Genomic DNA, 15,247 nt, shown 5'->3' on the forward strand with positions numbered 1-15,247 from the left:
GTAAATGTATTTCTGTACTGACAACATGGCAGAACAAAATTTAAGCTATTGGTTGAAATCAGTACACAGTGCGTTTTGTGTGTATTTGTAAATGTGAATGTTTGAAAGGCCACAATAGGCTCGTACGGTTACTCTTTGAGTACGCTTTGTGATGTAGCTTGAAATGTATCTTTGTACTGCAATAGGGGCGGTGTCTCTTAAGTGCATGCATTTGATAGCAGTATTAGCTGACCCTGTTTGGTGGGTGAGTGCTTAAGTGGGTGTTTAAACATCACAGAGATGTGGGATTGAGGTCAAGAGAGAGAGAAATGAGAGAATGAATGAAGAGAGAGGAGGGATCAACCTCAAAGTGACCGGACACTGAGGTCATTCACTTCAGAGGTTGAAACCCTGAACAATCCACGACTAGTCTCTCTTACCTGACCCTGACAGAGGTTGCTAGGCAAGCTTGCGCTTTCCCCTCACAGGCGTAGACAAAATAGGTCCGGATTAAGGTGCAGTGATGGGCAGGGAGGATACTGTGAAATGACCCATGAGAGAGATATTACAGGCATATTACAGGCACAGAGCCTTCATAGAGCAGCTGTAAAATTGTAGTTATTCAAAAGAGATGGTGATTTTTATTCACACAGGGGGTTCAAAATAGCACTGAAATGATTTACCAACAACAATATTGATCATAAACTTTTTAAAGTGTCAGTGTGTAACATTTAGGAGGATCTATTCGCAGCAGGTATTGAATATAATAGTAATAACTATGTTTTCATTAGTGTATAATCACCCGAATAAGAGATATTGTGTATTTGTCACTTAAGAATGAGCTTTTTATATCTACAGAAGCTGCAGGGAGTCCGTCATGCAGTCCGCCATGTTTCTACAGTAGCCAAGAATGGACAAACCAAACACTGGCTCTTTAGATAGGGATGTTGAACATTCTTTTTATTGTTTCGCTGCTTCTATAGTTTCTCCTTCATGCTTTGAAGGGGAGAGTGAAGCAAGGGATTTGCAATCTGTAACTACCCCTCTAGAACCCACTAAATCCTACACACTGGTCCTTAAAGTCATTTAAAAGGCTAAACATTTGAGGATTTGCTCAGTGAACTGAGAATCTTTTGGCTTTGGGTTTTGAAGGGTTGTGACAGATGTGTTTAGCCACACTAGCTCCAACTATTGGATGGACTGCCATGAAATTTGGCACAGATATTCATAGTGCTTAGAGAGATGAGACTGTACTGACTCTGGCGATCCCCTGATTTTTCATCTAGTGAATTACAGGTTTCAGTGAAATGTCTCAACAACAACTGGATGGATTGCCATTAAATTTGGCACACACACTCCTGTTTCTCCCAGGATAAATTGTAAAAACTTTGGTGATTCTCTAACTCTTTAACTTTCCATCTAGTGCTCAAATTTTTTATTTGCCCAAAACATTGGTTTATGACCAAATACCTGCAAACTAATGAGGTTTCCATCAGGACTTTGTGTTTAGAGCTATCGTTAGCATTTAGCTCAAGGCTGTGTCTACAGTACAGCCTCACAGAGCTGCTAGCATGGCTGCAGACTTTTTTTTATAGATCTTGTTCAAGCTTCTCAAGTGTGAGGATTTGGTGTTTTTCTCTGTTTTATATAATTGAAAACTGAATATCCTTCATCTGAAGACGTCACCTTTGGCTTTGGGAGTGTATAATGAAAATCTTTCATTATTTTCAATGAATTAATAAATCAAAAATACACAGATTAACTGACAATGGAAACTATTGTGAGTGGCAGCCTGAGTTCAAAAGTTAACTGGTTTCTTCATACTCTGCTACTTTACAAGCTGAGCATCACTTGTGACTGACACGTAAGCAGAGACTGAATGAAACCCCTCTCTCTTTAAAGGCTTTGATGTTCTGCTGCCAAAATCCCGGCTTTAGATCAACTCATTAACTATGCTCCTCCATAGAGTCACAGACGGACAGATGTTACCCTGTCCACCATAATGCTGCCTGTGCCTCCTCTCAGACAGTTGTGTGCATGTCTGTGTGTGCATGTAATCTGCCAAAGTGGTTCCTCTTTTAAATGAAATGACAAACGGCTCAGTCATTCATGATGAATAACTCTAATCTCTGTCATCTGTATCCCCCGCTCTCTGTGTCTCCCTCAGGGACAGACTTGGTCACCGTCTATCGACGACGAAGGCTCAACGAGAGATGAGTTCTACGACGATGAGGACCTCTACTCAGGCTCCGGCTCCGGCTGTAAGTGTGTGTGTGTGTGTGTGTGTTTGTGTTTCAGTGTGTGAGAGGTTACACACTCACGGCCTGGTTCTTTCAAAACACGACAGCTGCTTGGTTTCAATCTGCTGACCCTGAAGACCCCGTCCCCCTTCCTCCCTGTCCCGGAGTTATGGCCCCTCTGGGCACCAGACTCACACACACAAAGGCACACACAATTACACAATACAAACCACTTGGCTCGACGGACAGTTTTGGATACAGATTTATTGGAAACACCTTTAAACACAGACACACCCTCGCAAACAAGCAGCAACCAGGGCTCGATTCCCCCAGATCTTATTTACTCTAATCAGATTACCGTCCACACAGATTAGGCAATCACACGCCACGCCAGCAGTTGTGTGTGCACCTATCTGCAAACGTCTGTCTGCGTTTGAGTGAGCTGGCTGTCTGCATGTGTAGGAATTACCTACTTAACGTAAATCACGTTGGTGTACTTCAGGCTGATTTTCTGATCTAGCTGCTGAAGCTTGAGCATAGCTCTCCTTATTAAGCATGACTCATTGAGGGCTGCCCTCGGTTCAGACACTGCGCTAGTGGAGAGCACACTCAAAATAAATTACAACTCAGAGCAGGAGAGTGCAGCAGGGGCACCCCCTGTGGTTGGAACAGCAGCCCGGCAAATTGCTTTATCTCAAATCGTGATACAGAGCTGTCTGATTCCAAAGGAAAAGCTCATTTTCAGCAGACAAATGTGCATTTTGCGCTGCTGCTGCTTCAGAATGTGGCATTTTGAGGCTTCTGATAAGTTTAACAGAAGCTGCATTGTTCGAGTTCACATTTTGATATCCTTTCCAGCTCCTCTGTCAGCCTTTACGTCTTTGTGCCTGTAAATTCAATTTGTTTCTCTTTCAACCCAGGGAGCTTCACTGCTATAACAAAATGAAAGGTGGTATAATACTATTATGAGATTTAAGAAAAAAAATGAATCAGTCAGCACCGTTGTCTCTTTTCTTCTCTTCTCTTGTATTTGAAAATGCTGTTTACGTGCATCCACCACAGCTTTTTAAAGTCATTTTCATAAAAAATCTCCATCCACCCTTTAACACGAAAACAAAGTCCAGAAAAAGGAAAATCTCTTCTCTTCCATCTTCAGTCGGCCTACAACATCACAGCCAACATCGTTTAACATGTTTAAGTTATACAGCTGAATTCACAATTACTGGAGTTGTCCTCATTTACATATTTTTCTGTTGTCAGACAGTTAAACAAGCAGAAAATAGCGATTTGATTACAGCTCTAATTGCTGCGCTGAGTCGTCAATAAAATCACTACTTTATGACCCTGAAGTCATTTGACAATCCAAACATAGCTGTGCTGTCTGATTGGCCTAAAATGAGTATAGAGGACAGAGAGAACAGAAACTCGGCTGCTGCTTTACAGATTTTGACCATTCCTTTTTTTAATCTGTGCATCATGAGTCCCCCAACCCTGTGGAAGTGCAATACTGAAGTGCTTGACTACTACACAGCCCCAACCAGGCTTACATCATTGTTTTCCAAAAGCTCCAAGAGTTTTCACACTAAAACATGAGATCGGTGTTTTCGTATTCATCCACTATGGAGAGCTATTTTCACAAGCTCCATTTTCTGGTGAGAACAATGCTGGTTTTGTGTAGATAAAAGTCCAAACCAGAGTGAAAATGAAGCATTTTCAAATTAAGCCGGTTTAAAGCCATCATGGAAGACTAGTGGTCTATGTGACATTTTTACCATGTAACCGTAACATGGTTTGAATCCAGCCTAGGATGTGTCAAATAAAGGCAAGAATGCCAAAAAAAGAATCTTTAAAAACCCTATTATATATCTACAATGGGAAATTAATGCATGAAGATCCCCACAATGAAACAACATAATAGTGTCCATGGATTACTTTCAGTCCCACAGTTTAATGCATCAAATTTTATAGATTTAAAAAGTTGTGCAACACTACACCTTAGTTAGTGATGATGCAAAATGACAGTGACATATAGGTGTCTGAAATCTCAATTTACTGCAGAATGGAGAGTCAATTATTGAGTGTTTATTATATAGAGAGTAGTGAATAAGGGATTGATTTCAGCCACAGTGTCTGATTTACTGTTTGTGTGTGAGTGTGTGGGCGGGTGGGGTGAGTGATGAACGGAATGTGTGATTGAGTGAGATGTGTACATGTTTTAATTCTTTGACTCCTCTGCTTGTTGTTGTTTAATCAAGTCATTTTTAAATTAAAAATTCTCTCCCCTCCAGTCCCAGAGATCAGAATGAGGCCGACATCGGTGGGTGTGTCATTCACCACAGAAGAGCCCCTCCTCCTCTCCACCACCCAGGCCACCGGCCCCGCCCCCTCTGCCTCACCTGCGGCTGAGCCGAGCCCCAACCCGGAGGACCCCACCGCCACCCCGCTGCCCACCGAGGCTGATGGAGAGAGCGGCGTGTTCTGGGAAAGAGAGAGAGAGCTGGAGAAGGAGAGAGAGAGGGAGGAAGAGCTGGAGAGAGAGAGAGAGCAAGAGAGGCAGAGGGAACTGGAGAGGGAGAGAGAGAGGGAGAGACAGTTGGAGAGGGAGCAAGAGAGGGAAAGAGAGAGGGAGCGGGTCCGGGAGATGGAGAGAGAGAGGGAGAGGGAGAGAGAGCGGGAGCGAGAGAGGGAACGTGAGAGAGAGAGAGAGAAAGAGAGAGAGAGGCAGAGAGAGCGGGAGCTTGAAAGAGAGAGAGAGCTGGAGCGAATCAGGGCCGCAGCCCAGACCACCGCCGCCCCACGATCCCCTGCTGCCATCCCAGTGGTGACCACCAACCCGGCAATCAGCACTGCGGAAAGTGCAGCACCCTCTGCCGGTTCGGATGACCTGAGCACCACAGAAGAAGAAGAGGATGTCTACCTGTCACCTGAACCCACATCGTTTTACCCAGGCTTCGACATAGAGATCACCACAGAGGAAGACATGTCCACCACAGCAGAGACCACCCCTGAGCCCACAACGGCTGCACCCACCACCACCACCACTGCCACCACTGCCACCACTATCAAGACCAGGATCCCATTCAGGCCCAGGGTTCCCATGACGACAGCCACTCAGGCGGTGCCAACAGAGAGAACTCGCTCTCAGCAGCCCACAACTTCACAGGTAAGGTTAAAGATATTAGTTTGACATAATTATGTTCATATAGAATAAGAAGATTAGCATCATGTAGGTCTGAGCGCATCAACCCCAAAAGAAAACACCAAACTCAACACAGCAGGGAGTAGGAAGTGACAATTTAACTTTGTCCCATAGGGGAGCGTAGACTCATGGTTACGTAAAAATCTGTGGGTTCTAGAGGGAGTTACACGGTGCAACTATTTCTTGATGAACAACATCCATCCAGGCAACCAACCTGGCAAAGTCACAGCGATGAAAGGATTCTGGGAAGTCACTGTGCCAAGATGTTGTTTGCCAAGAAATATTTACAGCACATAACTCCCCCTGAAACATCAAACTGTTACATTACAGTTTGTGTATGGATTAAACAAACAGGATAAAGCATGTTAATTAGTGAGCTTCAGAGTTGGTGGTGAGTGTTTTATTTTCATTTTCATACAGAGCCAGGCTAGCTGTTTCCCTTTGTTGCCAGTCTTTATGCTAAGCTAGGCTAATTACCTCCACTCCCCTGCTCCATACTTTAACTTACAGACGAGAGTGGTATGAATCTTCTTGTCTCACCCTCAGACAAAAACAATTGTGTATATTTCCCAAAATATCAAACTATTTCTTTCACAAAAGAAACAGAAATAAATAGTGTATGTTGGGAACTTTTTCAGCTACAGATTATATAAGATTGGATATATAAGATATATATGATGAACTACATGTCATGTGTTTTCAGACAATAAAAGCTCTATTGCACAGAATGTTTGTGAGATTTGTGGATAATAAGAAAAATGCTGCCACACAGACTACTCTCTAAAATCCAGTCTAAAATTGGCAAATTATTTAAATCAGGAACTATCTGACCAAAGAATAAGTGAATACGGATTCACACAGTAGCTTTTTCGCTGCTCTGTACTAATGGACTCATTTTGGTCAGTACCCATAAACTATTGAGGTTTGATACCAAGCCCCTCTTTTGACTGCCTCTTTAACACTGATAGCTTAATTATTTACAGACCAGAGTCGTTTCTCTGATTGATGTGCTTCTGTTTATTTGCAGCAGTGCTGCATTAACGCATGATGCATTGAGATTTGTCTGGTTTTCCACATTGTAATTAAGCTGCCAGATTTTATGAACTGTGTATATGTGTTGGACAATATGCAACTTTCCACCAATCAGAACATACAGAGGCTCATTGTTTCAAAAGTGAACATGTGCCATGGAAAGTTCTCTGTTTGTGCTAGTTTGGATACGTTTCAGTGTAGTAGCTCCATGGAACAAATGTGATTACATCAGATGTACATTTCCTGTTGTTAGTCTCACTTTTCTCTCTCTGTCTCAGGAGGGTAACGACGTGGGTGCTGCAGGGCCAAGTGGAGATTTTGAGATCCGCGATGATCGCCGTAACGATCTCGGTCGAGGAATAATGCCAGTGGATCCCGATCTGATTGGCAACACGGTGGACGGAGGAAGCTCTGCCGCCCAGCTGCCGCAGAAAAACATCCTGGAGAGGAAAGAGGTCTTGATAGGTAGGAACATGTGTCCAAATATTTGTCCTGGTCGTCAAGTTCTGTGTCTGTCACTCTGTCTTCGTTTCAAATAAACTGCTTGGTAGTCACCTCTTAGATCGACGGATTACATTTCCCCGTTGCCTCCTGTGTTCTTTCCTTGCTTACTGGGAGCTGCTAAGATAAACTGGCAGTAACTCATGTTCACGTAGTGCAGATTGATCACGATAAGTGAATGTGCTACTTAGCCCCGTTTGACCCGTTGAGAACAAGCAATCCTCTTCTTGGGTTATCCAACCCCTCCTTTCTCCCCTCTTTTTCTCATCATTTTCCCTCTGGGCAAATCCAATTTCTTTTCAAGTGCTCCCCTCTCCTCATCCCAAAGAGCTGTTGTAGAAAGTGAGGCAGCAGCCAACTTGCCTGACCTGACTGGCTCTCTGTCTCTCCTTCAGCTGTTCTGATTGGTGGACTGCTGGCGGTGGTTTTCGCTGATTTCCTGGTCATTGGTAAAGAGCAGGAGGCAACAGACTTTAGACTAGACTGTATAATGGGATCAAGTTACAACAGTACATGTCAGGTTCATACATTCATATATAATCCTGTATATAGGCACTGTATTCACTTTCATCTTTGTGAGAACATGGGACATGCAGTGATTTGCACGTATTTACCATCTTTGACTTTTCACACTGAAAATTAATAAAGTTAAATAGAAATTAGGTCATTTTGTTTAAAGTTTAGATAAATAAAACAATAACATTTCCATTTGCCCCATTCAGATATTTCAGTTATTTCTTTCATATTGTTTTTCATCAAAAACTATTGCAATTCTGCCCTTTACCCCCTAAATCTGTACAGTGTTTCACAGTATAGGCGTCAATATTTTAACAAGACAAAGAGTCTACAGCCTTGCTAGCGGCTCTGCAAGGTTACACTGAGGCACAGCGGTTAAAAAGCTTTCTCTTAGTCAGTGACAGTAATAAAGATCTGATATTACAGATTCAAGGAAAAGTAGTTTATCATATCTTTTTTTATGAGAAACTGGAAATGGTGCATTTAAAAGGGTGCAATTAATTTTTTTTTATGCCCAATATCACAATTGTCTTCCAGAGTAAGATCATGGATGGTGAAAGTATATTTATGCACACTATAACACAAAAACTGCATGATCTGACAAAAAGAAATCTAATTAAAATGTTTTATAAGATTTAATTACAAGAAATGGCGTGAAAAGTCAAGAGTGGTGGATATTTGTGCAGTGACAGAGCATGGTGAAAAGTTCTATTATTTAAAGCCTGTGCACTCTGACATTGGCAGTAATGTATTAAACAAAGTAAACACCTCCCACACAATGAATGGAAACAAAGTGTTCCTCAAGCATTTTGGAAAATAAACAGTTTGTTCTCCGTTTTGGCGTCAATACCAATTAGTTTAACGAGGGAAAGTTTTTGTTCCCCCCCATTTGATAACCACACATTAATCTATCGCACACAGCAAGAGTTCATTAAGCGATGTGTGCAGAAGAAAGTGCAGCAGCTGCAGATTGGTTACACCAACACCACAGGGCTACACTACTATGTAGCACTGCAGGGCTGCAATTTAGCACTAAGCTGTTGGCAACACGTAACGTAGGTTGGCACATCCAGGCTCATCAGTCTTCACTTAGCAGCTAGCTGATAGTGATGCTGTAGCTATGCTCTGCTCTCTGACATGGAGTGTTTGCAGCAGCGTGTGTTGTGTGTAGTGATGTAGTCAGCTGCAGGATGTAACCGTGACTCCCATTGTATTTTAGCATTTGTTCATGTGTATGTGTGTGAGTGTTTGTAGGATCTGATCTGTAATGTTCTGGAAAGTTTTTTTAAGATTATCCACCCTCTCTTCATGTCTTTCTACAGCGGTGATAGTGGGAGGAGTGGTGGGCGCCTTGTTTGCCGCCTTCCTGGTGATGCTGCTGGTGTACAGGATGAAGAAGAAGGACGAAGGCAGCTACACGCTGGAGGAACCCAAACAGGCCACCGTCACCTACCAGAAACCAGACAAGCAGGAGGAGTTTTATGCATAACACTATTATGCCAGAGAGACGCACCGCACACCGAGGGAGAGAGAAAGAGCGAGAGAGAGAAGAGAGAAAGATACTCTAAGCCCCTCCCCCTCCTCCCAAATCTTCTTCCGTCGCTTCCCCTCATCTGCTCGCACTCTCCTCATCCCTCTCTCCTCAAACCTCGTCATCCAAAACACACGAGAGCCCGCCTTTCTCATCTGCGGACTTGGAACCTTTCTTTTCAATGAAAACGAAAAAGAAGGACAAAAAAAGAAAAAGAAAAAAAAAATTCCAAATATATTCTGAAAAAAAAATAACACATACACACAAGATGTTTTTAAAGTAAATGTTGTTATTAATATTCTACAGATTCTCTTGTTCTGTATGTAATGATATGATTATTTTGTAAAAAACAACAAAACAAAACACAAGAAACCACAAGCTCTCAACCCTGTGTTTTCCTACACAAAAAAAAGTTCCCTCCTCTGTTTTATGGAGCGAATGCAAAGGCTAAAAAAGAAAAGAGGAGAGGAGAGGGGCGGAGGTGAGCCTGAGCGAGACACCAAAGAAACAGACCAGGGGTGGCTCGACTCGGCCCCTCGCCCCCCCCCCCCCTCCATAAATAAAACAACACGAGCGTCTGGTTTGGCCGCACAGAGCCCCAGGGTCAATAAGGTGAGAGGAAAGGTCTCTTTTGTGCCTTTTCCATCCCCTCCTGGTTGCTCAAAGACCACATACACACATCATAACTGCCACAATAAACACCATGCTTACACACATGCACATGCAAACACACAGACTTGTATCTGTCCCCGACGGTGCTCTGACCTCCTCCTCCATCTGTGCTCGGCCAACAGAAAACGGTGATCAAACCCTTGCGTGTTTCACAACGTCGAGGAGCCGCTTGTGGAAACAAAAGGCTGGTCCGTCTGCTTCTCTAAGCTGTACAAAAGACTAGTTACGGATAGTAATTAATTAACCAATAATATAATCAGTTCAATGTTTTTGGGTGGATGGTGAATAATAATAATAATAATAATAATGATAATAATAATACTTAAACAGGAGGATGTGTATTTAGCAGTTTAAAAAAAAAAGTTTATATGTAAATATCAGCGTATCCTTTCTGGCATCACTAACCATCTGCATGATCATGAAGAGTTTTTATTCATCACATCCATCATCACTTTAGATGAGCTGTGCTCTCGTCAGCCACATGTGCGCACACACACACTTACACACACACACGTGCAGACATATAAACTTGCTGTGCATTTAGATACACCACACAGACTTTAAATATACTGTAAATCATTCAAACACATATCAAACCCGTCATCGTCATTATCATCATCGTCATTGTGATAGTCATCGCTCGTGATACGAGTGAGATCAGATGGTTTCAATATGTTATTGATTAGTTATGGATCAGTTGCCGGTTGGCTTAGAGTTTGGTCTGTTTGTGTAAAAGCACAACTACGTGTCCAGTCATCACGTCATCCCGCACACACACCTTTTGCATGCCTCACTTTCTTTTTCTTCCACCATTGGCTCTCTGTTTGGGGATGGGAGGGGCCTCTGTGAAGCGAGCGGGGGCTTTAATGAAAATGTGTGAATCCGCGCAGGAAGTTGTGCCCACATGCACTAATTCAGTCTAAATCACAACTTTTGTCATTAAAGCTTTGATTAGGAGAAGAAACGGACTTTGAATTAGCGTTTATGGGTTCAACTTCAACCTGCTGTTGGAATCTTTTTTTGGGGCGGGGACAACGGGGGGAAGAGGGGTTAGGATTCGGTTTGGGAGGGGGAATGTGAGGAGACAGTAGGGCTGTGCTTCTATCTAAGAGATTGTAACAATAACCACACCAGTGTGACTGGGCTAGTAGCTTCTATTATACTCAGTACTGTAGAACAAAAATGCATGGGAGTCAAAACTATACTAGTCTGGGTGTGTGTGGATGCCTGTGTGTGTCTTTGTGTGTTTGAAAGAGACAGAGGGGTGAGTTAAAGTTGGAATGTACTGTGGTCGAGTGTGTGTTTACCTACTCCAGCAGTTCTCACGCTCTTCCACAGACAGGTAACACACCTCTTCCACTCCTGTGTGTGTACGTCGCCTGCCCCCTCGCCAGTGTGTGTGTGTGTGTGTCTACACCTCATCTAAAACCACCACCTGTATGTGTGTGCGTGAGTGCTTCACCTTGGTATTTCACAGCAGACTCTTGTGTACACTGACTAGCCTGTCGACGTGTGTGTGTGTGTCTGCGTGTGTTTAGTCTGTTCACTGCTGAATGAGGGGCAGCTGGTCCCTCACAGTGGCTTTCACACACACTGACTGTCTTTTCACTGTCTGTCTGCCTGTCTGTCTCTCTGCCGCAAAGGACAGACGGACAGACAGCACGCCACTTTCTCACAGGCAGGAATGATCTTAACACGTACTATCTTTTCTAAAGTGACTGTCGAAGTGTAAACGTGTGTTTGTACCCATCTAAGCCTGCGTAGCCAAATAAGACGTGTGTGTGAGAGGGTGAATTTGTACGTGTATGAGTGTAGGTGTGTGTGTGTGTGTGCGTGTGCGTGTGTATGTGTGAAGCCTGATGGAGGCTACACTACTCTATGTTTGCTGTTCCCATTCCTGTTTTTATACATTTGCATTTTTTTAAGGCTGAGTTTCTGTCATTGGCTGAGTGAGCGAGAGGAGGCGGATCCTCCATGCCACCGCCCTGTCACTAATCTGCCACTCTGTTCCAAATAAAAAACCTGATTGGGTAAATCTGTCCTCTCTTGTCTGTTTTAATTCAAGTGCTTTTAGTGTTCAGTGTGCTCTCGATAATACATGATGGACTAGGTTTGAACTGGGTCAGACTAATAACCCCAACAACAAAGAACAATCACACAACAATCCCACTATGCACTTTCTTTAGATTGCTTTGTATAATTTTTTATCAGCAGTGGATAACATTTGTTTACAATTACTCTCCTCATGGTGGCTGGATCAACCTGTTAGAGGGCCCTTGGGCAAACAATGTTGCTCTGCCTTATGTGCAATCTGTGTATCCTTGCACCTCTGTTTCCATTAAAGGAAAAGTTTGATATTTTAGATTAGTTTAGCATAAAGACTGGAAACGGGGAAACAGCTAGCCTGGCTCTGTCTAAAGGTAAAACAATATCTGTCCATGAGCACCTAAAGTTCACTGATAAACACATTATGGTTTGTTTAATCTGTACAAAACTTCAGTGTATAAACAAGAAGTTGTGGTTTTTACGGGAGAACTTTTTCTTGGCCGGATGGAGTAAGCTTTAGAGGTGGTGGTAGGTTAGGCCAGGCTAGCTGTTTGCCCCCTGCTTCCAGTAGGCGAAGCTAAGCTAGCTTGAGGTCGGCTGTAGGTGGTATTGATCTTCTCCTCTCATTCTTGGCAAGAAAGCGAATAAGTATCGAACTACTCCTTTAAGTACAGTGCACACACGAGATTACACGGTGCACTTCATCGTTTGCCTAGAGATCTAAAAACCAACTAGTACTCCTGTCCTGAAAAAATCTGCCTTCCTCTAGATTTTCTGGGGGTTAGTTTATGTAATTTGATTAAAAACAACTTTATTTAGGAAATTGCATCGTGTGAATACAATTTAAACTAGATTAATATTGATTTTGACACAGAGTTCCCCTATAAAACTTTTGGCAGCAATACCAGACCCACTTTAGTTGATATTGTACTTTAGTTGTGCTAATTCCCTAATAAAATCACCATTATTCAAATTACCAAAACCAATTAACATGCAGTGAACCTGAGAATTTCTGGAGCCTCTAGGGGTCAAGGTAATCCATCTTTGTTCATTAATATTTTTTCTTTTAGTCATTTTTTTTTTTACTCATTAGTATATTCCAAGATCAGCAAGTATTGTAACCAATGCCTCACAGCAAGAAGGTCCCGTGTTTGAATCTAGAGCCCCCGGGCGACCTCGCTAAATGATAACTTATAATGGATGAATGGATTCCCCATTCACAAACAATTTTCACTCGTTAAGCAAATTGTGAGGAGGAAAAAAGCTTTCCTGTCAACTAAAAAGGGTGTCTCCATGTTGAAGAGCAACAGAAAATTGGAGAGGAATGAAATTTAATTAAAATACTGTCAGAACTCCCAGTCGGCCTTTTCACCATCGCCAAATGCACCTGCTACTTGGAGTTGTTTTCAGAAGAGCTGCTTATGTACTTTAACTCAGAGTTAATTAATACTAATCCTGATTCTACTTGACTAATATTTAAGTTAAGTTCCACTGCTTTAACTTCATATAATAGTACTCTCTCTAGTCCCTAATTAAAGCTGCAGTTTGGTTAGTCCTGGTAATCCAGAGAACAGGCTGTTGTCTGTGTGGTCTTTGGATTATTCAAAGTAACCAGGACATTGTTGCTGGAAAGGCACACGACTGTTGAATTATTTAAATGTGATTTTTCAATGCTGTGAGCGTTACAAATGAAATTCCATTTGTCTCCACTTTGCTGGGCTGCAGGAAGAAATCTCAGAGATAGATGTCTCAAAACTTGGACAAAAACAACAACAAGCAACTGTACAGATCTAGATACTAGTTAGATGTAAGGGGAAAAGCATGTTTTTTCGGGGGTACTTTGGGTGAACTGAACCTTTTGATCCTTGGTCTTGACTATGACCCATAGTTGCTCCCACTTGGTGCTGAACTCAAACTGGAGGCCAAGGGTTTGTTTGTTGGTTCACTCTGGAGCTGAACCAGTGGCTAAGAAAAGACTGCTCAGAATAGGAACATATTTTAGTAACATACATTCAAAAGAACTCGCAGGCAGACACAAAGTCTCGCTCTGGTGTTATCACACACCAGCTTTAGCTTGGCCTTCATACCATTTCTGACCCAGTGACGTTACATGAAAGACCTGTATGCAGAGCTACTGTGTATATGTGCCTCTTAACAGCCCATTTACACTTACTGAACTCAGTAGACCCTCAAGGGAGGAACAGCCAGAGATGTTATTATTCTTAAGTCATTGCATAAAAATGTACTTATGAAGTGATCAGATAAATTGTCCGTGGGGATTTGTAAGCACACAGGAAAGGAAAATTGTTCTAAATGGGGCCCCAGTTTACATTCTTTACATCAAACCAGATGAAACCAAGGTCACCTGATGTGGAGGAGTACCATGGAGTCTGCAGATGGCCTTTCCCTGGATCCAGAGCAGACAACAAGCTGTCTTGGCCTTGGGTAGTGGACTGCTGATATGGAAATTAGCCTCACACAGAGGATGAGTGGGGGTTTGTGTCAGCCATATTCTGTTTGGGAGGGGTGGAACAGAGGAGTAAAAGCTAAACAGTAGAGTTGGGTAGGCAGAAGAAGGTTTAAGGGTCTGGGGTCCAGCCAGCACCCCATCTGGTGGGTAACAGAGGAACAACTATTACTACTCTTAATTACTTCATTTTAACGTGGCATTTTCACCATTGATATGATAGTTTTGATTGGGAGCTGCTGGATGTAAATAGCAGAATAACAGCTGTTACATCCTTTGTGGAATAAAATGATCAGCATTATTTATCCTCAGTTTACAGCAGTGGTTCCCAATCTAGGCCCCCACAAGGACTCCCAGGATAAATCTGAGGGGTCACAAGATTATTGAGAGTAAAGCTGAAAAAGCATATTGGATAAACTAACTTATGGTTTTGATTTTATATTATCATTATTGCACATTATAGTGATATATGGAAGCCATGAGGAGTTAATTGAGGTTCACTTCCAAGTACCACAGATGTACTATGGTTATCAATGGTGGAAGAAGTATACAGATTCTTTATTTAAGTAAAAGTGCTAATATCATAATGTAAAAATACTCCATTACAAGTAAAAGTCCTGCATTTCTACTTAAGTTAAAGTAGAGCAGTATTGTTTGCAAAATGTATCAAAAGAAATACTCGAATAATGGGCCCTGTGACTTCTATATAATCTTGTATATGATATTATTAGATAGTTAAAAGTGATGCATCGATACACAAGAACATTTTTACTGTTGTAGTTGCTTGAGGTGGAGCTTTTTTAAGTTTTTCAACTTTATATACAGTTAGTTGAGCCATGGATCTGCCCAAAGAGAAGTTTACAGAGGAAATATTTCTTTAGTGGATCATCTAACAGCTCATAGATATCAGAACTCTTTCTGCTTCTTCTTTTTATGAGCTCATTAAATTTTTTAATGTTAAAACTTAGTCTGATAAGTAACTAGGAGCTATAGCAGCAGAGTAAATGTAGTGGAGTAGAAGAATAAAGTAGCATAAAATGGAAATAGTACCTCAAATGTTCATT

The 15,247-nt window shown here is 42.1% G+C and overlaps 1 protein-coding gene across 1 annotated transcript; it reads left to right on the forward strand.

The window, feature by feature from the left end:
* Window positions 1-2,107: 2,107 nt before the first annotated feature.
* Window positions 2,108-9,082, forward strand: sdc3 (syndecan 3; the record flags this gene model as incomplete). The annotated part of the gene is made up of 4 exons (XM_035681952.1): window positions 2,108-2,240; window positions 4,508-5,382; window positions 6,729-6,915; window positions 8,790-9,082. Coding segments are annotated over 4 exons (1,362 nt in total), but the record flags the coding sequence as incomplete, so codon positions are not given.
* Window positions 9,083-15,247: the final 6,165 nt, after the last annotated feature.

The sequence above is a fragment of the Morone saxatilis genome, unplaced genomic scaffold, assembly GCF_004916995.1.
Source record: "Morone saxatilis isolate NCDOM2014 unplaced genomic scaffold, NCSU_SB_2.0 Contig9, whole genome shotgun sequence".
NCBI classification, from domain to species: domain Eukaryota; kingdom Metazoa; phylum Chordata; class Actinopteri; family Moronidae; genus Morone; species Morone saxatilis.